At 48.7% G+C, this 21,848-nt stretch overlaps 1 protein-coding gene across 8 annotated transcripts in view; it reads left to right on the top strand.

Annotated features, from left to right (window-relative positions):
* Positions 1-21,848, top strand: part of LOC139061219 (uncharacterized) — a 51,378-nt gene that overhangs the window by 24,859 nt on the left and 4,671 nt on the right. For 4 of the 8 annotated variants that reach the window (XM_070540888.1, XM_070540885.1, XM_070540891.1 and 1 more), the window contains 6 exons: positions 726-788; positions 1,963-2,049; positions 3,614-3,751; positions 12,158-12,265; positions 15,701-15,951; positions 20,802-20,907. In XM_070540888.1, the coding sequence (XP_070396989.1) occupies positions 726-788; positions 1,963-2,049; positions 3,614-3,751; positions 12,158-12,265; positions 15,701-15,951; positions 20,802-20,885 (731 nt within the window). In that variant the 3' untranslated portion in view covers positions 20,886-20,907. The remainder of the gene's footprint in view (positions 1-725; positions 789-1,962; positions 2,050-3,613; positions 3,752-12,157; positions 12,266-15,700; positions 15,952-20,801; positions 20,908-21,848) is intronic. The other 4 variants (XM_070540890.1, XM_070540886.1, XM_070540892.1 and 1 more) reach the window with 1 other exon arrangement.

Here is a 21,848-nt window from a genome sequence, read left to right as displayed (position 1 = left end):
GCTTACTAGCTCGAGCAAACCGCTATGCCACCTATTCGAGTGCATGTAAAACGTAGAAACTTTTATGAAGCAACCCCTGGACCGATTTGAGTGAAATTTAATGCATTTGATTGGGAAGTTGACTGTAGGAAACGGAATGTTTAAGGCTTGTGATTTCTTGACTAAGATTGCATAAAATTGGAAACTAAAAAACAAGTTTACAAATGCATAATGCACCAACCAAGAACAGATATCGCAGTTATGTATACTCTGAATCCGTTCCAACACCAAAGCGAACAAAATTGATATGTGAATTTATAGCTTACGTGAATCAGTCACAGTATTTGCAAGTGTTTTGAACTTGCGTATGCAGGTATCGACCTGCTTTAGCGCGGTTTACGACACATAAATTTAGTCCGTTTAATATGTAATATTAGGCGCCGTTTACAGAATTGCGAAAAAACTTTTTTTGTTGCCGAGTAGGAGTTGTACAACTCGGTTTCCTTATTGAAAAACGTGGCCCCGGTCTATTTCTTCCGCTTATCATACCATATCGGAGCACGATGCAATATTTAACTCGCTCGCTTTCTGTCGTTCATTTGCTCCTTCGATCTCCCTCGCGGATTCATTTCCCGCTTCATTGCTTGCAGCACAGCTCAGAAGACAAATCGTAAGACACATTCGAAAACAGTCTTTTTTTAATTGTAATTTTTAATTGTAAGCAACCGTCTTGTGTCGGCATGCAGATTACGACACCTCGGCATCGCCCATCAATGGTGACGACACCCCAGCCTCGACTACCGAACTCCGTAAGTCCGTTCGAGGGACCGTTTACTTGGTTGACCCAGCGAGTGGCGTAGAAACGTAGCATGCTTTGTCGTCTCGTGGAAGCGAAATTAGGCATCTCAGCTTTTTTTTTCTTCTATGCGGCAACTAGCTATAGCGCGTGTGTAACCTCTTGCTTACAGCGTAAGCGGTGCGCAACCTGATGGATCGCCGCCGTGTAGCCAATAAATTGTCGCAATAGCAATCAAGTTCTGGCAACACGTAGAGATACGCGGCGATGCACTGTCTTCGTTAGGAAGTCGGAAAAACGACAAAACAAAGCTGGTCGTCGTGACATCCATGAAGACGCGGTGACACTACACTGGCGGTGGTCTGCAGGCGGCCGGTGCTTAGCCTGGCGATCGGGGTCCGCCTGAGCGCCTCTCCACGTCACTGGACGATGTTACGTCACGTCCGGCAAAGCAGTGCCGCTCGGAAACGCTAGAAGGCGTGATGCTTCAAAACTTCCCCGTGTTCTCACATTCTAGGAGATCGTTGAAGGCAGTCCATTGGGGCGGGATAAGCGGTAGCTATGTGTGGGGAAACTCGCGTAATCTGTCTAGCTGTCGGCGCTATAGCGCCTTGGCCCGGCTGTCAAAAGTGTGCTGACTGTAGTGTTCCAAAAAACGCTCGTTTAGCTTGCTTTGGGTGCACGTAAGAGGACCCCGGTCTGGCGGCAAAAAATTAACCCGGAGCCTTGCGCCGCGACGTCGCTCGCAGCGACGTGCTCTACCGTTTTCAGTCCCACGACTCTCTCCCCGGGTTAATGCTTGCCGCATGCGCTGAACTCCGTATGCCTACTTTGTTCAAGTTTTCTCTTACTCTTCTTTTTTTCTCTTACGACACGCGCTCTTGCCAGCCGTATTACAAGCGGGGTTGAAGCCTGCACGGATGGCGAAAGCACGTGCCTATATACGCTTCGTTGACCTGCCTCCCTGCATTTAGTCCCACTGACACTTTGGACTTTATTCGCATCAAGTAGCTTTACGCGGTGTCGGAGGCCCAACAAAGAAAAAGAAAGCTTGTCATAGAGGACCACTTGACGGGGAGAGGCAGCGTCTTCCGTAGCTGTAAGCTGGTATCTTCTCTGCCTGCGACCACTGAATGCTTCGTGCTCCTGACAGCCATTTCTCTTGATTCCGCGTCCATCGCGCACAGAAACCAACAACGAGGCCAATGATATCCACGCTGCGGATGGATTGGGCGTACCTGGTCCGCTTCTGCTTCCGGGACCCGGCAACTCCGGTAGGCCTAATATGAGCTGCCGCTCTTAGATGTTTTGGCTTAGTGCTGTTGAATACGCTGTGTGTGTGTGTCCCCTTATGGTTCAGTAAACTTTTTAACCTTCTGAAGTTGTCTTTCGCTCTCATGTAATGTACACTGAGGCTACTTCTGCCGCTAAAAAAATAAAAAATAAATATAAGGGCAATTTAGACCTGAACAGACGGCGTCAAAATCCGAGACGTTACGACGGGCGGTGTGCGGTGACTTTAACATCGATCTGGAGATAGAGCGCGGCAAATGGATCGAGTTTCATGCCAGATCGCTACTCGTTGAAACTGAAGACGCTACAGACACCCACGACGCAACACCGTTCCTGCGTTCATCCCGCGTGTGCGAGCAGGCTGTGTCGCCTTACGATGGCAGAACCTCTGACCGTCTACCACGGCGATCACAAGGCGATACTCTTTAAGTGTAGAGTCGTCCGCGAAAGTGTTAGTGTGTGCGTGTAATCAACGGCTATACGTGCTCTAAAATAAACGCTATGCATCTTAACAGAATGCCTTCATTCAACTTTAACGTTAAAAAATACAATCCTAAACATGCAGTCAAATCACATACGCATAGCATCAGGTCGCTCAGCATTTCTTCGCATCGTTGCGTGGTCGTTAGCTTTAGACTTCGATTCCGTTTGCATTGGAGGAAAGCTTCACGTTCAACCATCTTTCTTTAAGAAAGGGGGCTTCGACTTTTTTTCTACCTTGTCATTTTTTTCGCTTACAAAAGCTGTGTTCTCACTACGGTTGAGGCATTGGTTATTACAGAAGCGTGTATATGCCTAATCTTTAAATCTAGCTCTACCAATTTTTATGTCCAATCGGACATGTGCCGCCACGCGTTCTCTAAACCCGTGTTTTCGTTCTCAAATGGCTTCACTCTCTGACGAGAATTCTTTTTCCAGCGTCGGCAATGAATCGCATTATCGAGTGTTCCGGCTGCTTTCAACGTGCACTTTGGTCAGAATTTTGACCTTCGTTTGTTTTTTTTGTTCGAGCCACTCCCACTCTTTGCAGGGCCGCGGTATTAGCTAATAGAAGGCAAGCAGTTAGCTTATTGGGGCTCACACGATTAGCTGGTCACCCTGTATATCGACGAGCTTCACTGTGTGGTTGGCGAAGCTACTGCCGACAGGTCTCCTTATGGCTAGGACGTTGCAGCGAGACCTGCAAATATTTGCCGGTCCTTCCCAAAGCTAGCAAGGAAGACTAGTTCACCGCAAACGTCTAAGAACACGACGAGAAAAAAGATGATTCAGCTGTAGTTCACTGTATGGCTGTTCACGTGTGGCATTCGCTGTAGGCCCCAGTGAATGCCACAAGCGATGCTGCGTTGGCAGGCCACTACGGCGGTCGGTAAGCTCCACAGTTCACTTGCGTAGCGTCGTTACGAAGGCCGGCGCAGATTGTAACTGCAACATGTGAGCTAGCAGCCCGCGCGGTCATTTGTGAGATGTGCAATTATATCACTGTTCCTAAACGCTACATCGCAAGTGATCGTTCTCTCTACCACCTTTTGTTTTTTATCCAAGGATCGCCTGCCGCATCGCTCAAGGTGATGAGCTCTACCAGGTCTACGACCAGCCCGCCGTCCGGCGTGCCGTTCCGGCGGATACAGTACGGCCCGGTGCACCGGTCGTTCAAGCACACCCGGGAACCCGCCCACTTCGGTAAGCAGCGGTGACGCAATGCCCTTGTCGAGTGCGATTAGCGAGTCATGTTGGCAGTCTCTGCACCATCAGGCGAGACCTGGCGTACACTTTTCAGGCATCTCTGTCGGTTCACGTTATTATACCTTAAATATGCCTTTCATAACAGGGCGCTGGGACGATTCAACGTGTGAAACTTGAGAAATCCAGCGAAACAACTGAGACGCAAACACTATGGAAGGAGGCGCCACAACGCTGGTGCGATGTCTCTTCTTTCCGTCGTGTTTGCGTCTCAATTATTTTTTTTTCGCTGGATTTCTCGAGTTGCGGCGTGAACCACCTGGCAAAGTGTAGCAAGCAGCACTACCGCAGTGCTTTTAAAATCGTCGTTCGCCTATATTTTCGGGACATCGGCAATCTTGACAAGGTTTAGGAAACTGTCCATATTGACGCGTGTACTTGTTTCTCTTTCTCCGCTGGCCGTTTTTTTTTTCGCCGGCTTGCACGTATTAGGCGCGATCGCTCGGCACGGGTAACGTCTGGACGTGTCGGAGGCTTCTGGAAGGTTACCGATGTTTCTATGCGTTCTTTGTTGCAGCCGAAATCTGTGCGGTCCGATTGCGTGCGCCGAGCGAATTGTCACTTTCTGGAAGGCACGCGGGCAACTGCGATAGCGCCGGAGCCTTCGATGACCCGCCGTGGTTGCTCAGAGGCTATGGTGTTAGGCTGCTGAGCACGAGGTCGCGGAATCGAATCCCAGCCGCGGCGGCCGCATTTCGATTGGGGCGAAATGCGAAAACACACGTGTACTTAGATTTAGGTGCACGTTAAAGACCCCCAGGTGGTCAAAATTTCCGGAGTCCTCCACTACGGCGTGCCTCATAATCAGAAAGTGGTTTTGGCACGTAAAACCCCATATATTATTATTATTAGCCTTCGACGAGTCGCGTACGAAAAGCCGGCGCGCTTTGGCCCGCTGATCAGATTTCGCCGATCGCCGACTGCTCTCGCCGCTATCGCTGTGCTTCGAGTGTGACCCGGCTTTCCTGGGGCACGGGTTCGCCCCATATAGTTTCGCGATTCACGGTTCTTAATGGTTACCGCATTTTAGAGCGCAGCTCTTTGGCGTCCATTCCTGGGTTTCGCGTCGTCGTCGGCGTTGTCGTCGGCGTCGTAACCAGCTCCGCCCCCCTTTCATCCCCCCAGCGCTAGCAGCGACCGACTGATACCGCTGGATGCCGCTGACGCCGCTAGAGAGTCAAGATAACGTGACTGCATAGAACACCGTCGCCGCCATGCAGAAAGAGGAGGAAAGGGTCCCCCCCCCCCCCCCCCCTGTTCTTGTGTGGCGGATAGGGTGCTCTTCAGTTGCCGACGCGCCGGTTATTTCACGTAGGCCCCGGCACTTCGACGAATACGTGACCACCTTCCCACGGCTAGACCTGGTTCTTAGCGCTGCGGAAGCGAGGGTATCATATTGTTTGTGTCGGCATCGGCGGCGTTGTCCCTGAAACCAACTCTGCAGCTGGGGTTGACTCACTATCGGCGTCAGCGGCATCAGTCAGTCGCTGCTATCTCTTCCCTCCTCCCTTTATCGTGTTGTCCGCTTGCTGCGCGCGCTTCTGCCCCCATCGTTTGCCGCTGGGTGTACACGCCGCTCCCCTCCCCCCTCTTCCTGCGAGTCTCCGGTTGTCAAAGCGCCGGCTCGAACTTAATTACTTTCTTCGCTCCTCCTCCAATGCAACCCCTGTGCGGTGGCAATCAGAGAGCCAGATCGGTGGCGGCGGATCTGTATATGTGCACCGCCCGAGCCGAAATTGCCGCTGCCGTTCGCCACTGCGAAATTATCTGCCAGTTCTTTCTGAGCCATGAGCGAGACGACCGATGGAAGTCCTCCGTCTGCTGCTGCTGCTGCTGCTGCTAAACGAGCTGCCAGAGCAGAGGCCCAGCGCCGTCGCCGTCAGAATCCAGAGGTGCGTGCCGCCGAAGCAGAAGCTTACCGTCGCCGCCGTCGAGATGATCCAGGAGTACGCGTCGCCGAAGCAGAGGCTAAGCGCCGCCGCCGAGAAGACCCTGCCGTTCGCGCCGCCGAAGCGGAGGCTCATCGCCGCCGTCGAGAGCAACCAGCAGTAAGCGAGGCTGAAGCAGAAGCTCATCGCCGCCGCCGAGAAGACCCTGCAGTTCGCGCCGCCGAAGCGGAGGCTCATCGCCGCCGTCGAGAGCAATTATCAGTAAGCGAGGCTGAAGCAGAAGCTCATCGCAACGCTCATCGACCACAAAGCTTCCTTCATGACTGTCAAGAACTGTTAGTGGAGTCTTTGTTAAAGGAATACGTGTGAAAAATAAAAAAAAATTCTGTGATAGCGCATACATGTGTTGCTCGATTTCTTTGCCTCAATCTATCGAAAAGGTGAAACAGCTTATTTGCTGCGCTCAAATTTCGCATTAGTAAGTAACAGGCACGTACCCAGGATTTTTGTTCCGGGGGGGCCCACCACCTCCATAATCATCATCATCATCATGTTTTATGTCCACTGCAGGACGAAGGCCTCTCCCTGCGATCTCTAATTACCCCTTTCCTGCGCCAACCGATTCCAACTAGCGCCCACGAATTTCTTAATTTCATCGCTCCACCTAGTGTTTTGTCTTCCTCGATTGTGTTTTCCATCTCTTTGCACCCATTCTGTAACCCTAATGGTCCAACGGTTATCTAACCAGTGCATTACTTGACCTGCCCAGCTTCATTTTTTCCTCTTGATGTCAATTAGAATATCGTGTATACCCGTTCGCTCTCTGATCCAAACCGCTCTTTTTCTCTCTCTCAACGTTATGCCTAGCAATCTTCGTTCGATCGCTCTTGGCGCGGTCCTTAACTTGCTCTCAAGTCTCTGCCCCATATGTCAGCACTGACAAAATGCACTGATTGCACACCTTACTTTTCAATAATGATGGTAAGCTTCCAGCCAGGAGCTGGCAATGTCTGCTGTATGCGATCCAACCTATTTTTATTCTTCTTTGAATTTTCTTTTCATGATCAGGGTTCCCTGTGATTAATTCACCTAGGTAAACGTACTCCTTCACAATCTCTAGTGGCCGACTGGCGATCCTGATCTCTTGTTCCTTTGCCCGGCTATTCATTATTATCTTCATATTCTGCATATTATTATTCAACCCCATTCTTACACTCTCTCTGTTAAGTTCTCCAACCATTTGTTGTAACTCGTCTGCATTGTTGTTGAATAGAACAATGTCATCGGCAAACCGAAGGTTGCTGAGATATTTGCCGTCGATCTTTACTCCTAAGCCTTCCCAGTTTAATAGCTTGAATTCTTCTAAGCACGCAGTGAATAACTTTGGAGAAATTGTGTCCCTGTCTGACCCCTTTCTCTATAGGTATCTCCCTGCTTGTGTAGAATTAAGGTAGCTGTAGAACCTCTGCAGATATTCTTACGCGAAGGACGAGTCAGTAAGACGAGAAACTATTTACAGATTATTTTTACAACAACGGTTGCAGCGCTGACCGGTTAGATTCACAGCGCGAGCCCAGTTCGTTCTTCCTCCTCTTTTCTGGAGTGATGGCGCCCACGCGCCTCGTTCAAAAAAACAAATACCACACGCATGTAGCAATATTTTTCAAGTATTTTACGTAAGCCATCTGTACTCCTTGATCACGTAGTCCCTCTATGACTGCTGGTATCTCTACTGAATCAAATGCATTTTCGTAATCCATATAAGCCACATAGAGAGGCTTATTGTACTCTGCAGATTTCGCGATAACCTGATTGATGACATGGATGTTATCCATTGTAAGGTATCTCTTCCTGAAGCCAGCCTGTTCCCTTCGTTGACAAAATCCAGTGTTGTCGTTATTCTATTTGAAATTAGTTTGGTAAATATTTTATATAATACTGAGAGCAAGCTAATGGTCCTATAATTTTTCAATTCTTACGTCTCCTTTTTTGTGGATTAGTATAATGTCTGCATTCTTCCGGTTTTCTGGGACCCTTGCAGTCGATAGACACTTCGTATAAAAAGCCGCCAGTTTTCCAAGCATTATGTCTCCTCCATCTTTGATTAAATCGACTATTATTCCACCTTCTCCTCCCGCTCTTCATCGTTTCATGTCTTGCAGGGCCCTTCTGACTTCATCGCTAGTTATAGGAGGAGTTTCTGTATCCTGTTCATTACTGTTTCTAAGTGAGTTATCGTGACTCCTCTGGGTACTGTATACAGGTCAGCTTAGAACTTTTCCGCTGCTTTTACTATATCTTCGAGATTGCTGATGATATTGTCCTTATCTTTTAGTGCAAACATCATGGTTTGTCCTATGCCAGGTTTCCTTTTTACTGATTTCAGGATGCGTTCATTTTTTACTGCTTCTTCAGTCTTTCTCATGTTATATTTTCGAATATCAGTTGTTTTCGCCTTGTTGAACAGTTTTGACAGTTCCGCGAATTGCGTAATCCTGTGCGGCCGCCAGTCCCATACAACCGCGTAGAGCGCATGCAGGACTCTGCGATTCTAGACGTACTGCGCTCACCGCGAAAGGTTAGAAAAACACCCACATAAGCACAGCAGACATGTGGCTACGTGAGGCGGTTCGACCGATAACTGTAGAAGCGTCATTCAAAACAAGTAATTGCTGTCCACTTCCGGCGGCCTTTTCTCTACTTCCTTTTTTAAATAAAAAGATGTTGATCCATATACAGTCTCATAAACAACGGCTAACTTTTTTATTATTCGCTTTTGCTTGCAGTTTGGTTGTTGCCTTGGCTTTCTCCCGTAGTAGATCGCTTAATTTCTCAACTTGCGATTTTTGTTTCCAGTTGCCAATTTTGCACGAAAAGCGCTATACAATTAGGGAAACACAGACGAGGTAACGGGCGACAGTCATCTTGCTTATGGGTTTAAGGGTTATTGCAGGGATTCATGATGGACGCTCTTTCACATTATTTTATTTCCCACCTTATCTAACCCATATCACGTGTATATGGTTCCGGGCATCTGCCAGCGTCGCGGTGAGCCGTAACTCAAGGAAATAATGAAGCAAAGGGAAAAGTTAAACGCAGTTGGCGTTTTCGCAGGCCGCAACTCGTTCCATGAGAGTACAGAACAGCTGAGTAACAGCCGCATCCCTCTCCTGGTCCGAGGATCAGCCTAAACAAAGAAGGTTGTACTAACAAAAACAACAGCTATGCGCGCGACGGTTGAATAGATGGCGACAACTGAACGCATCTCGATTTAATCGCGTGGGTGCGGCATCTATGAGAAAACTGTCCTTCACATTACAAGAGATGCCGATAACTACCGCCATCTAAAAGGAGTGAAAAAGGCAGCATAATGCTGACCGATGAACAGCTGCCAAGTCTCAACATTGATCTGGTGGCGCTTTAGGAATGTGTGAGGAGCGGTGGCGTGGGTGGGGAGGGGGGGGGGGTATGCCACTTGATTTCGGGGGGGGGGGCCCGGGCCCCCCCGGGCCCCCCCTTGGGTACGTGCCTGGTAAGTAACGTAATCGTCGGTAATTTTTTTCGCCGTCCGTCACTGTATACAACGTGACAATATACACACCGTGTCGAACGACTTCTATTTCACATCGCCATCATTTTGAATGTAACGCAACGTACTTTATTTCGCGTGTAAATACCTAGTGAACCTTTTTCACGCCATTCTTTTTTTCACCCTACCCTCTCCGGTATTTTCAATTCACCATCCGTTCCATGCGCACCAGCATGCACGCGTTTCGTTGCCTGCGTTCCATTCGAGCTTTCTTTCTCTCTATTTCTACACTTCATATTTATTTTCAATAGCTGTCTTAAAATTATGTAATCTGGAGTAGTGCATAACTGACCAGAAGGCCATTCCGGTCTCTTGGTGTCCGCACACACGCACAAAACAATGTTTCAGATGAGCAGCATGCCGCATGCACCAAAGTGGGATAGACCACTTTATGATGGCTAGAGAGAAAAGGATGCATAGAAAGGCAGGGAGGTTAACCAGAGGCAGTTCCGGTTGGCTACCCTGCACGGGGGGTAGGGTGAAGCAGGACAATTCTCCATGGTAGTCAGTGAACTGGTTTCACGACGTGGGTAGTAGGACTTTTTGAATAAGCACAGTCGGTAGAACCTGAAAGCCTAATCCTGGTGATGAAACAAGAGCTTGCGACTTAGGTTTAGTACGACGCAGGGGGTGAACCAGTCATCGGAGTAGCTGGACCTTACGGCGTGGTTCTGGATAAGTTCTAGTGTCCAGCGTAGGTTAATTTAATCTTTCATATCTGCCGCATCCGTGTTATGATTTTAACCTGGCTGTTATATGCTCTAGTTTAAACATATAGAGGTGCCTGTCGCACGTCCCGTCTAAGGTAGCCGATGAGACGGTGGGTATCATTACCCTTTCACAAGTAGAAATTTCAAATAGCGAATTTTTCGCTCCGGTTGCTTTGAACGAGGAAAATCGCCGCCTACCATGGCTATGGTGAAACTTATGGTGGAGTTATTCCACAAGGAAGCGAGAGAGAAAGGACAGGAAGAACAGGGATGTTAAACAGACGAGCGCCCGGTTTGCTACCCTAGACTGGGGTAAGGGAAAGAGGGAGAGAGAGCACTGATTGCACGTGGGCGGATGCACAGGCACAAAAGCGGTCTCTTATGCCGGTACACTTCAAGTACAAGGAAGCGAAATTTTCGACTTGACCTACGCAATCTGCAAGTAATGGTATTTCGCTGGTTCTGCGAGCGGGAGGCTCCTCGGGCTGTTAAAATAACCCGGAACGAAGTGTTTCAGTCAAAATTGGTGTAGGGCATCCCACCCTATTCACAGCTTAATGACCGTGATAATAGTGTGCACTGCTGCTCAAAGCTAGGTCTCTATCAGCGATCTCCCATTACCGCCGCCTTGCGCTAGCTGACTTTTTTTTTTACCTCCTAACAGTACTTGTAGTTCGCCTTGCCCGTACGTACTCAGTAAAGGAGCGCAACTTGGAACACGGACGAAGAATGAGGACGGGTCCGCGTTCGAATTTGCTTGCGCCACCTGGTTCCTCCGCCTTCCGGTTCTGCAACTCTAATAGACCGCCGGCTATGTGCTCTACTTTATTACGTCCCTCCCAGTGCCATCTCTTCCTTTTCGTTCTCGAGCTGTAGGAGATGCCGCCGTGAACATGCGAGCCAAATGTTATTCCGATATGCAGCAGGGAGCCCGAAATTTCTCATCAATAATTGCTGTCTCTCTCTCAGCTGAGACATTCAATGCCCTCTCTATTGCCCGCCTATGAAGTAATTTAATTAAGCTATGTTTATTAGAGGGCAGGCGAGGGTAGGCAGTATTATAGTTGACATTGAGGAGGAGGAAGCAGGAATAGACAGAAAGGCAGGGAGGTTAGCCAGTTCTCAGACCGGCTGGCTACCCTATGCTGGGGAAAGGGATTAAGGGGAATGAAGGATAGTAATTGTACTCAATCGCCCATTACTGTTTTATAATTTATTTTCATCTCGTTGCGTTTTTATCTCGAAGGGTAAAGGGGGGTTCGCCACACCGTAAACACAACACGCGGCTTACCATAGTTTCCCTTCAACAAGCTAAGGATCCTGCTACCGGTATGCTTAGCGACACGGATGGCGTGCTGAATTCACTCTTCGTGAAATTCTAGCTACGCCGGCTTGGCTATTCGGTGCCGACGGAAAGTTGTATCCCAGGAGGTGATCGACAACCCCCTCGATCCTACGGCGACGTCCTGTTAACGGACATTTCGGAAGCAGAACGCGCCCGTTCAATCATTTTGGTACATTCAAATGGCCCGTAAGCGCGTGCATGGGCCGGTATAGTATAGATATGCCGGTACAGAGTGAGGCCGGCGTCAGCGGGCCACAAAGGCGTTGTCCGGTAATACCTCGCAATCACTTGTGCGTCGCAGTGGGTCGGTGAACGTGGGACTGCTTATACTGGGAGTGACGCGCGGAATAAGCGCGGAGTGGCATGCTTCTTGCTTTTCTTTTTATCGAGATTGACGGCGGCTACTCGGTCGCCTGCAGCCTTCTTGCCTTGCCTCTAACGTAAGCGAACACGCTAACGCAACCGACAATGTCGTGTTGTGAGAGCCCCAGTGGGATTCCCAAGCCTTCATTCGAAGAGAAAGGGCAGCCGCGTTGCCGACCAGAGGGTGCGCTTAAAGCGGCCGGAGGCAATGGATCGTGCATTTGCAATCTGCAGCGTTCTATATTGCGTGCTGGCTTTGCGACGTGCCATTAGTTCCAACCGTACGGGATCGCTTGGCGAATTCGCCTCGGCTGTTTTCAAGAAGCCGTTAGTTGCATTGTTGCATGCAGTTTTTTTTACACGTGTATATGTAAAGAGCCCCATTTCTCCCATAATCTCTCCCCTCGCCCTCTTTTCCTGCACATGTGCGCGCACCGATCCGGCTTGAAGAGACGACCTTCAAGTGCACCTTTGATAACCACGCGTGTGGCATGCGGAACCAAAGGAACATCGGACAGCACTTCCTGCGCGTGAACAACAGCATCGCTGGCAGATCAGGTAAGCCTGCTATACTTCGCTAGCAAGGGACGTATTCATGCAAAAGAATTGCCTGTTTGTAAGCATTAGTATGACGGGCAAGAAAAGAAAGTGGTCTCCCAGCCATGTCTTACTGCGGTGACTTTTAAATCGCGGTGTTTCTTAGATCCCAGTCCGTGTCTTGTTTACTTTCGTTAAGGTGAATGAGAGAGAAGCGGTTCTTGTCGGGGTAAGGAGGAAAGCATCTTCTGCAACCCATGCGGGAGCACGGCTCAGCGCTAGCAAGGTGGGGGAGATGGTAGTAAAGGAGAGAGAGGGTAGGAGGGAGAAAGGTAGAGGCTCGTCCTAGCAACATCAGAGCAGCCCGGCCGGGAGGGCCCAGTGGGTTCGACCGGAGGAGTAGGCTGGTGATAGACCGTATAGGAGGTAGCCCAGCTGAAGCGAAGTAGTGGCGGATCATAAAGCCCGAGGTGGTGGGATGGCCGTTAGGCTATTCGTCTTTGAAGAAATTTCCTATAGTCTGGCCGAGAGCCCCGGCGAGTCGAGGTACTCGACTACACTTAGGAGGGCTGGTAGCTGATTACGACAGGGGAAGAGGATATCTTCCTGTCGTGAACATTTGCATGTGCGAGTTTTATGTAACATAACAGAATTGAGGTGAATGGAATTCTGTTATGTGACGTAAAACTCTCATATGCAAATTGATTGGACTGATATAGGATGAGCATCCCCATTGCAGCAGCGTGTTGACAGGCAGCTCCCACTCAGCTCCTTGCTTTATTTAATTTTTTGTTCGTTTGGGTTGCCACATGGCTTAGCGGTACAACGTCATAATGGAGCTTGATATATGCATGCAGGCCCGTTTCATGGAGATTCTGTAACAGACTTGCAAAACGCTTTTACATTCTACGCTTATCGGATTGGAAGACTGTTCACCCGCCGTGGTTGCTTAGTGGCTATGGTGCTGGGCCACTAAGAACGAGGTCACGGGATCGAAACCCTGCCACGGCGGCCGCATTTCGATGTGGGCGAAATGCGAGAGCACCCGTGTACTTAGATTTAAGTGCGCGTTAAAGAAACCCAGCTGGTCCGAATTTCCGGAGTGCCCCACTACGGCGTGCCTCATAATCAGATCGTGGTTTTTGCACGTAAAACCCCATATTTTGTTTGTTTGAAGACTATGTTCGTGTTGCCTCCACGATTCGTTTAGGGCTCACGGCCGGGCTAGGGAACCTACTTCCAAGCGCTATTTAGACTTGCTTCTATGCCCCCTTGGTTATGGCAAGGGTGCCTCAATATGCTCCGGAGGAGGAGCACATTGAAGCACCCTACATAGTTGTGGTTAGTTACTGTATGTGCTCTCTACAGGACCCATCTACGGTAGCACTGGGCTAGACGCTAATAGGGATGCCTATGGTTGGTCTAAGTAGCCTATGCACTACGAATAACACCTTCGAGGGTCGACTGGATGTCGAAGCGCCCTGTTCTCATCCTTCTACTGACAATTTAGAAATTGAGTATACTCGTTAGCTGAACATCCTTCTAAGCATTCCTTCAATAATTTCAGGGTGCCATAGCAGGGCTTTATTCCCAACATACACCGTACGGAACTTAAGGTGTGGTCGGGCGCTTCAATATTTCAAGCAAGTAGAAGCACTAAGTGTCTATTTGCCAGTACTTTACGCGAAGTCATTGTCCGAGCACGTCACATGGTCACATGTGTTAGGCTGTGGATGTCTTCCTGTTGCATCACGTGTTTGGTTGTCCCCGGTGTTGGAGTGGAGAGACCGAGTTGTTTCTTTATTTTTCTATCCTACCTTTCGATTTTTACCGCTTGCTTCATTTAAATTGTTTCTGCTCTGTGCTGTTTTACAGATCAGCGTCGGCCAATCATGAGTCGGCAAATCGTAGTTCAGGGGCATGTTCTCTCTGGCGTAGCATCGGCGCCGGGCCAATATTTTATGGGCAGAAACTGTTGCGCTGTTTCTTGCAGTATCGACAGCTAGAGGCGCCAGCGAACTTTTCAGGTGCTGCATTCTCTGTGGCACTGTCAGCGGAGTGGTCGAGAAATAATTACTTCCGACTGGCTTTCTGTAGGTGCACATCTAGAATTTCGAGGAGAGGGTACTGGGCTAGTTTATTTTTTTTTATTTTTTATGAAACGTGTCGGAAAACACAGGATTACTTCGGCAGAGGAGGAGGAAAAAGAAGAGAGGGACGTTAACCAGAAATGCGTCTGGTTGGCCACCCTACCCTGGGAGACGGGATAGAGGATACGAAGCCCGCTCCTACAAGACCAGCTATGGGCCGTCCAGCAGGCTCGCGCAGCGGCCGCCAGGTTCTCCCTGTCGGTCCCTGCGTGGGAGACGCCCACTGCGCGCTGACGCGCGTCCTGCAGGACTTTAATAAAAAGTTTGTCCAATCCTATCTTCAAATCCCTCACTTTAGCTAAATCCACGTCGTTGTGGCTCAGGCGCGAATATTTATTTATTCGTGTGCTCATTAACCGACATCATCCGTTACATCAGGTTTTTCCTTCAATCCTTTATTCTGCGCACATTCCAGTATTCGAAGCACCGGCTTGCTGAAACAGTCAATTATTTTCCACCTTAATTTGCCGGTCATCTTCCCTCGTTTTGCTTGTGAACAAATGGGCAGCGACACTGAAAACTCCCTCGATGTGCGCGCTCTGTAGGGTTGGGGGGAGGGAAGTGTTCAAACTTATACGGGTACCTGCCATCTGGGCTGGGTTCTCTATGAAGCGCAGCGCTTCGTTTTTGCCGATACTTGCAGGGCGCTCAATGAAAAGTTGAAAAAGATTTTCCGTATTTTATTTCCACGCATTAAGGTTTTTATAAGTGGCCGTCGCTGAGCGTGACGTATACCTCACCGGTTCAGTTTGCCAGCCGGTGGAGCGAGCGTTCTGGTAACGAAACCGAGTACTGAGCCCCCCACCCTAGCTGGGCCGTCTGAATATACCGCGAATCTGCAGAGTGACACGATCTCGTGTCTTTCCCCTGCAGTTGCCGCAGTATTGAGCTTTCCGAATCGGCGTCGCGTGTTATAGCTTGTTCCGCCATTGATGTACCTAGTTACGTGTAATCGGTTAATGCAAAAAAAAGTAATTGAATTACAGTGAGCGCTATCGAGCAAACAGTTACATTACTAAATTACGGGAAGAATGTAATAAATTAATGTAATTAGAGACATGTTATTCGTTACGTACAAGTCTGGAATCGACACTCCTATAAATGCCATATGGCTCTGAAGGTATATAAGTATGTATGTAGGCGTGTATGTAGGTATACTTATATACGTACTGTGTACATACGTATGCAACTTCATTCTATACCAGCTCTGAGTGCTGCTCTTAACAGATCCTTCAAGGGGCCCCGTGGGCCTAGCAGTTGTCGCCGGTAAAAGTGGTCCACGCTATAGACTACCCCTTCCGTGCAGGCTTCTACATGGCGGTGGACGCGGGCCGCGTTCCGGCCGGCGTGTCGCGGCTGATCACCCCGTACCTGCCGGGATACCCGAACTCCCATGTGTGCCTCAACCTCACGTACGCGTTGATCGGCCTGGGCGCCGAGCGCATTCAGGTGGTGGCCCAGGACGTCGGCAACCGGCCGCTCTTCTCACTCGAGCGGTATCCGCAGTCCTCCTGGCGGACGTTCGCCATCAACATGACCGTTCACCAGGACCTGCGGGTGAGGCTGCTGCTGCTGCTGCTGCTGCTGCTCCGTGCGGTTGGAAAATGCGGAAGGCGCTCCTTCTTTTCCTCTTTGTTCATTTTTAACGCGACAGCGTTAAGGAGCCCGTGTCGCAGAAAAGCCGGTGTCGTCGGTGTCGGTGTCGGCGTTGGCGACGTTGGCCGTGAGCGATAAATCCCAGCAGGCACTTCATGAATAAAAAACAACTTGCAAGATGGGCTGGGTGGGAATCGAACCAGGGTCTCCGGAGTGTGAGACGGAGGCGCTACCACTGAACCACGAGTTTTTTTTTCTTTATTGACCACTGAGCCACGAGTTCGATGCTTCAAAGCGGTACAAACGCGCCTCTAGTGAATGCGGTGTTGCCTTAGAAACTAGCTGTTTCTAAGGCCCAGGCGTGCGTCGCTTGCTCAGGCGCACATTTCGTTGCCGCGCCGAACGCTGCGTTGCTCGACGCTCACCGCGTCCGATGCGGGGCGCGTAGTCGCTGCGCCGTAGCTCATTGTCTTACATCCCTTGGCGGGTCGACGGGAACGCTGTCGCGTTCCACTCTTGAAGGCGAAGCTTAAGCGTCCTCCAGTTTTTTTTTTTGCGTCTTGTGTGACGAAGCCCTCTTTGACTGTCGTATACCGTTTACGGGTCAAAAGCGTGGCAGTTTGGGCCAGCTGGTATGTCACGACATTTTTTTAGGCTTGTAGCGCAGCTCAGAATGAGCGAAAAGCAAGGTGCAGGGGGTAATGAAAAGAACGGACAAGTTAGCACTCTGTTCTCCGTTCCTTTTCATTACCCCTTCCACCTTCCTTTTCGCTCTTTCTGAGCTGCGCTACAAGCCTAAAAAAGCCCGTTTATAAAAGACCTTCTTTTTTGTCTTTCCTGGAGACGAGACCTTGGTGTGTTGCGCCTCCTTGCGTATGCGCTCACGTGCACGCACACGCGCGAAATCTCGTACGCACCCGGGAAACTACGAGAGAATGGTCGCCGTGGAAGCTCAGTTAGCAATGCACGGCATGCTTAATGAAAAAGCTGTGTGCTCGGTTCCCTGCTGCGTCAGCTTTTATTTTTACTTAACGTTATTATTTACAGATTTAATTTAAACGTACTTTCCACGGTGCTTTATCCGGCTTCATTGCTTGCTTTCCTCATATAGTTGTGACTAATAAAAAAAAAATCGAGCCCACAGAATTCTTTTTCGTGACGTCACAGGGAAGTATACCGACCTTGCGGTTTCGTGGTCCCGGAACTAAGTTCAGTAAGCTAGGACTTTTGTCTTCATTCTTCCTTTGCAGCAAGCAGCTCCATGCGACGAAATTATTGCAAATTGGGTTTTCGAAAGAGCACAATTTATGAGTCCGAACTGATTCAATGTATAGTCTTTCCTTGAAGGTGACAGGAGAGACGAAATAAAGCGAAACACACACAAAAAAGAAAACTATACCAATAAGTGCGATGTAGCGCCTAACTTGTTTGTGCACTCTGTGCACACGTCTTCAAGAAGGGCAACAGCGCATTCAACACCTTCTGCATGCGCTGCTGACTATTTGGACCAGAGTCCGAGTGGACATTTATCATGGTGGAAAAATCTGAGAGGTCGGCCTAGAATGCATGCTCTGACCTGCAGCTCGGCTTTGGGGAAGGGAGACGGGAGTAAAGCGAGGGGGATAGAGAAGTTGATGAGTGCGCAGTCCGATGATTCGCTCTTCCGACAAGGGCGACTGTGTCCAGTCCGTCTTGCGTAGTCGAGTTATTTTCTAGGCGGACTTAAGCCACGGGATTCACAATGGAGACGCACAATCGGCTCCTCGTGGCCGCGGTTGTCGTATGTCGGTCTGCCGGCCCATTCCGATGCGGAATTTGGCGTTTTTTTTTACCGTTACTAGTTAACTAATAGTCAACTTTGCTGCTAAAGCACCTGCTCCCTAAAAATTATTTTTTTTCCAGTCACTACAAGACTTTTTTCGTTTATACTTTGCCAGAACTGAGATAAGTTAACTCTACTATACCGCGCTTGCTCGGGGGTTTTCTGAGCACTTGGAGGCGGGTTCGAATAACGGCCGCATTCTGGCGGGGGCGGAATGCAAAAGCGAACGTTCGCTTAGATTGAGGTGTGCGCTTTAGAACTACAAGTTGTCGAAATTTATCCAGAGCCCCCTAATACGACATCTCTAATATTCCGCGTGTTGCAAGGCTTTGGCGCGTTAAAGCTCGTGGTTTGTTTGTTTGTACTGCGGACACACGGCCCGTGCAGGGAGGGCAAGCACAAAGAGCACAATGTGCACAATTTGTGAACGCAAGGAGTATTTAGAAGCGCTAATGCAATTGTCGGGAAGCTAAGAGATTCCAGGCAACTATGATGCGTGGGAAGAAATACCTAAATATGTTAGTTCGGGCAAAATAGGGGGTAAATATATTCTGATTATTGTGGGAAGCTGGTCCCATCATTAGTGAGTTTTACTGAGTAGTCGGGAAATAAATTTCATATTTTTTCCCAACCGTTGGCGCAAGGCAGGGGTAATTGGAGATCGCAGGGAGAGGCCTTCGTTCTGCAGTGCACATAAGATAGGCTGATGCAAAAGGATAGACAGTTGGGCGAGTTGGTACGGTAACATGATTTTTGGCTTCTAGCGCGAAGTGAAACACGGACACAGAAAGGAGCAGACAGGACGAGCGCTAACTCTCAACTAAATTTTTATTGAAGCGAAGAACATATATATATAGGTGATTGCAAAAACCGTAGCATCAGAACATGACAATGTAAAAGCATCAGTTAAACATGTCAGTGGGTATGGAAGTCAAAGAACAAAAATTATTTCAGATTAGTACACGTACTGCGAAGGTACTGAAATTCGCAATCTAACAGAGACAACGAAGCATGACTGACGCAAGTGTCTCCTAATCTTTTTATGTGGAAAGCCTCGATAATTTCCCTCGTGGTTTGGCATCTGTGTCTAGAAAGAATTTTTGTGTCTTTAAAGAAAGGTTTGCATCCACAATCGAAACAATGTGCGGCTAAATGTGATGCGTTAGGGTTGTTTAGAGAATGTTTGTGTTCTTTTAGTCTAATGTTAATGCATCTACCACTCTGTCCAATGTAAGCTTTCCCACATTCGAGTGAAATCTGATAAACTATGCCCGTGTTGCAAGGCACTAAAGGGGACACATGTTTAACTCCGCAATCATGTTTTCTTTTTTTGCCTTCCTGTTCAAGTCTCCTATTTATCAAAGGACACATGTTAGCCAACTTTCGTGGGGCCGAGAAAACGGTACTGACGTCATACCTATTGGCCACATTCCTTAAACCATGGGATAATCTATGTACGTAGGGTACTACAGCAAACTTTGTATCTTTTTTCTGTTTTTCTTGTTTCTTACCAGGGCTTTTAACCCATTTTACAAGTTTTTCGCAGGTTAGTGATAATAGATGCACGGGATAGCTAGCCTTTCCAAGCCTTTCTATCTGTTGTGAGAAACTTCGTTGCATATTGTGCGGACATGATTTATTAATGGCAGACCTAAGAGTTGAATAAGCTATCCCCTGTTTAACAAGTTTAGAATGGCAAGAAGAAAATTCTAGCAGTGGCTTCTTGGCCCTAGGCGAATAATGCCAACAGACATGCTCATCCTGGAACGTTAAGCACAGATCTAGAAATTGTAATTTGTTGCCCTGGATAATTTCTAGCGTGAAACCTAGCGCATGCTCTGCTGGCCTTGCTGGGACTTCACCGCTTCAATAAAAATTTAGTTGAGAGTTAGCGCTCGTCCTGTCTGATCCTTTCTGTGTCCGTGTTTCACTTCGCGCTAGAAGCCAAAAATCATGATAGGCTGATGATTATGAATTTTTCTCCTGTGCCACCCAAGCAACGGAATGTCGTAAGATCTCGTTCGTGCAGTAAAATCCAAAAGGGAGAGAACTTGTTGTGCACAAACCGGACAGCCCTTCGTTGGATTCGTTCAAGGCTGTTTATGTATATGTATCACGCATATAGTAATTCATATAAGATCATGTGTGCATCACAAACAGCGCAGTGCACAGCACTTAGAAAAGCTTGCGAACGAACCTTGCGACTTCGCTCGCATCTCTCCTTCAGCACGGCGACAACTTCACACTTGGCTAACTGATCTGCATCAGGAAAGCATCAGAAGAGCGAGAAATCCTGGAAGCGTACTACATCAGTTTATTAGGTGACAACTGCGTTAGTACGACCTCGGTGCGCTTACTTGAAAAAGAATTTGCATTTCTAGGTCGGTCACGATAGAAGCGATTCTTGTCTTTTCGTGCTCTGTGATTAGCGATGATGCGGTTGCGCATGCTCTGCTGGCCTTGCTGGGACTTCACCGATTCTAATAAAGCTCAGTTAATAGTCCAGTCGTTCTGGTGTGAACCTCTCCTCTTGTCCTTCGTGTTTTTTGACTGGTTTTTCCTTCAAGTATGTACCAACTGACCCAGATTTCAACCCTTCTGCAGGAAATATGTGTGCGCGCAGGTATGTCGCCCGAATGGAGGCAAGATGCTCGCCTCCATACTTGCGTTCATAGTTGGAGCAAAAGCTCGTTACAGCAGACGCTGGGAAATCCGAATGGGAGCGACTGTTCGGGCCGCGTCGTACCCACGTATCCAGCAGGTGTTAAGGCGCATAGCTTTTGGTCCGTAAGCCGATGTTGGCAAACGAAGTCGGCGAAACGAACCGCCGTTGGAAAATTATTGGCTCTGAGGGCCGAGCCGATAGGGCTGGGGTCCAGAATCGGCACCGTGGCTTTCGAACACACCTGATGGTGCCTTTGCTTTCGGGATGGTCCCATCTGGCTCCATCCGAGTGGTTTTTAACGCTGGTGCACTCTCTCGCTTGCAGTTCTTCATCGAAGCCTACACGAACGGAAAGCCGGGCTGGGTTGCCATCGACGACTTCAAGTACACTTTCAATACGTGTCCCTGACTGTTTCGCTCCTCATAATGCGGTGAGCTCAAGTTACAATATCTGAATTGTTACTATTGTCTCTTCTTTAATCTGACCTGTCTAGTATATACTGTTTCTGTTGAGTTCTTCAAAATCAAGGTTTAGTCCCCCACGTTTTCTTTGCAAAGTGGGTATATCGTATTGATTACTAATTTTGCTGTTTTTTTTTCTGGCGCGAGGTTTTTGGATTAAACAATTACTCGACTTGGGCCCTTAGAAGCCCGTAGTAAATGGTCTATATTTGAGCAGCGCTCGCGGAAACATCTTGTGAAGCTTAGTTAAACTGAATTTCACAGAGCCTTAACCGTAACTGGCAGCTATGTTTTACTCATTTGTATAGTCGTAGTGGTTTTGCCAGCTACGAAATTTGTAAATGTGCATCGCAGTGCCGTTTCCAACATTCTGCCTGCGCATGCACAGCGTCACAAGATGTCTCTACTATAGTCGTTTTACATTACTTACAAAAAGAGGAAATCTTGCCCCACCACTTATGCGAGTTTCCTTACGGAAGCTAAGCCACTCTTGGAATGGCCAGATGTGTGTGCGAGTGTCGCCTCGAACGCAGATTATCTGCTCAAGACACGGTCGTAGCTGCACATCGTTTTCCTAAAATGAGAACTGACGCACGACTGGAGGCGTTGTCTTACGAATTCAGCGGCTCCCCTCTGCTGTTCACGCTTGATATAATTTTACAACCAAGCGTAAGTTGGGTTCTGATAAGGTGTTACGTAATCTTCCTTCTCCTTTTATTCCCTTTACCCCTTTCCCCAGCACAGGGTAGCCAGCCGGTACTTACACTGGCTAACCTCCGTCTTTCCTCCTCTTTGTCTCTCTCTCTCTCTCTCCTTCTACACGCCATTCAATATTACAGCGCAGCTCTCAGGCTCCTGCGTCGGCGGCGTCAGCGAGCGAACGAGCCCAGCGAGATGAAAGTGAACGCGG

This window comes from Dermacentor albipictus, chromosome 6 (genome assembly GCF_038994185.2).
Source record: "Dermacentor albipictus isolate Rhodes 1998 colony chromosome 6, USDA_Dalb.pri_finalv2, whole genome shotgun sequence".
NCBI lineage: Eukaryota > Metazoa > Arthropoda > Arachnida > Ixodida > Ixodidae > Dermacentor > Dermacentor albipictus.
This window is presented reverse-complemented; position numbering and strand designations above follow the sequence as displayed.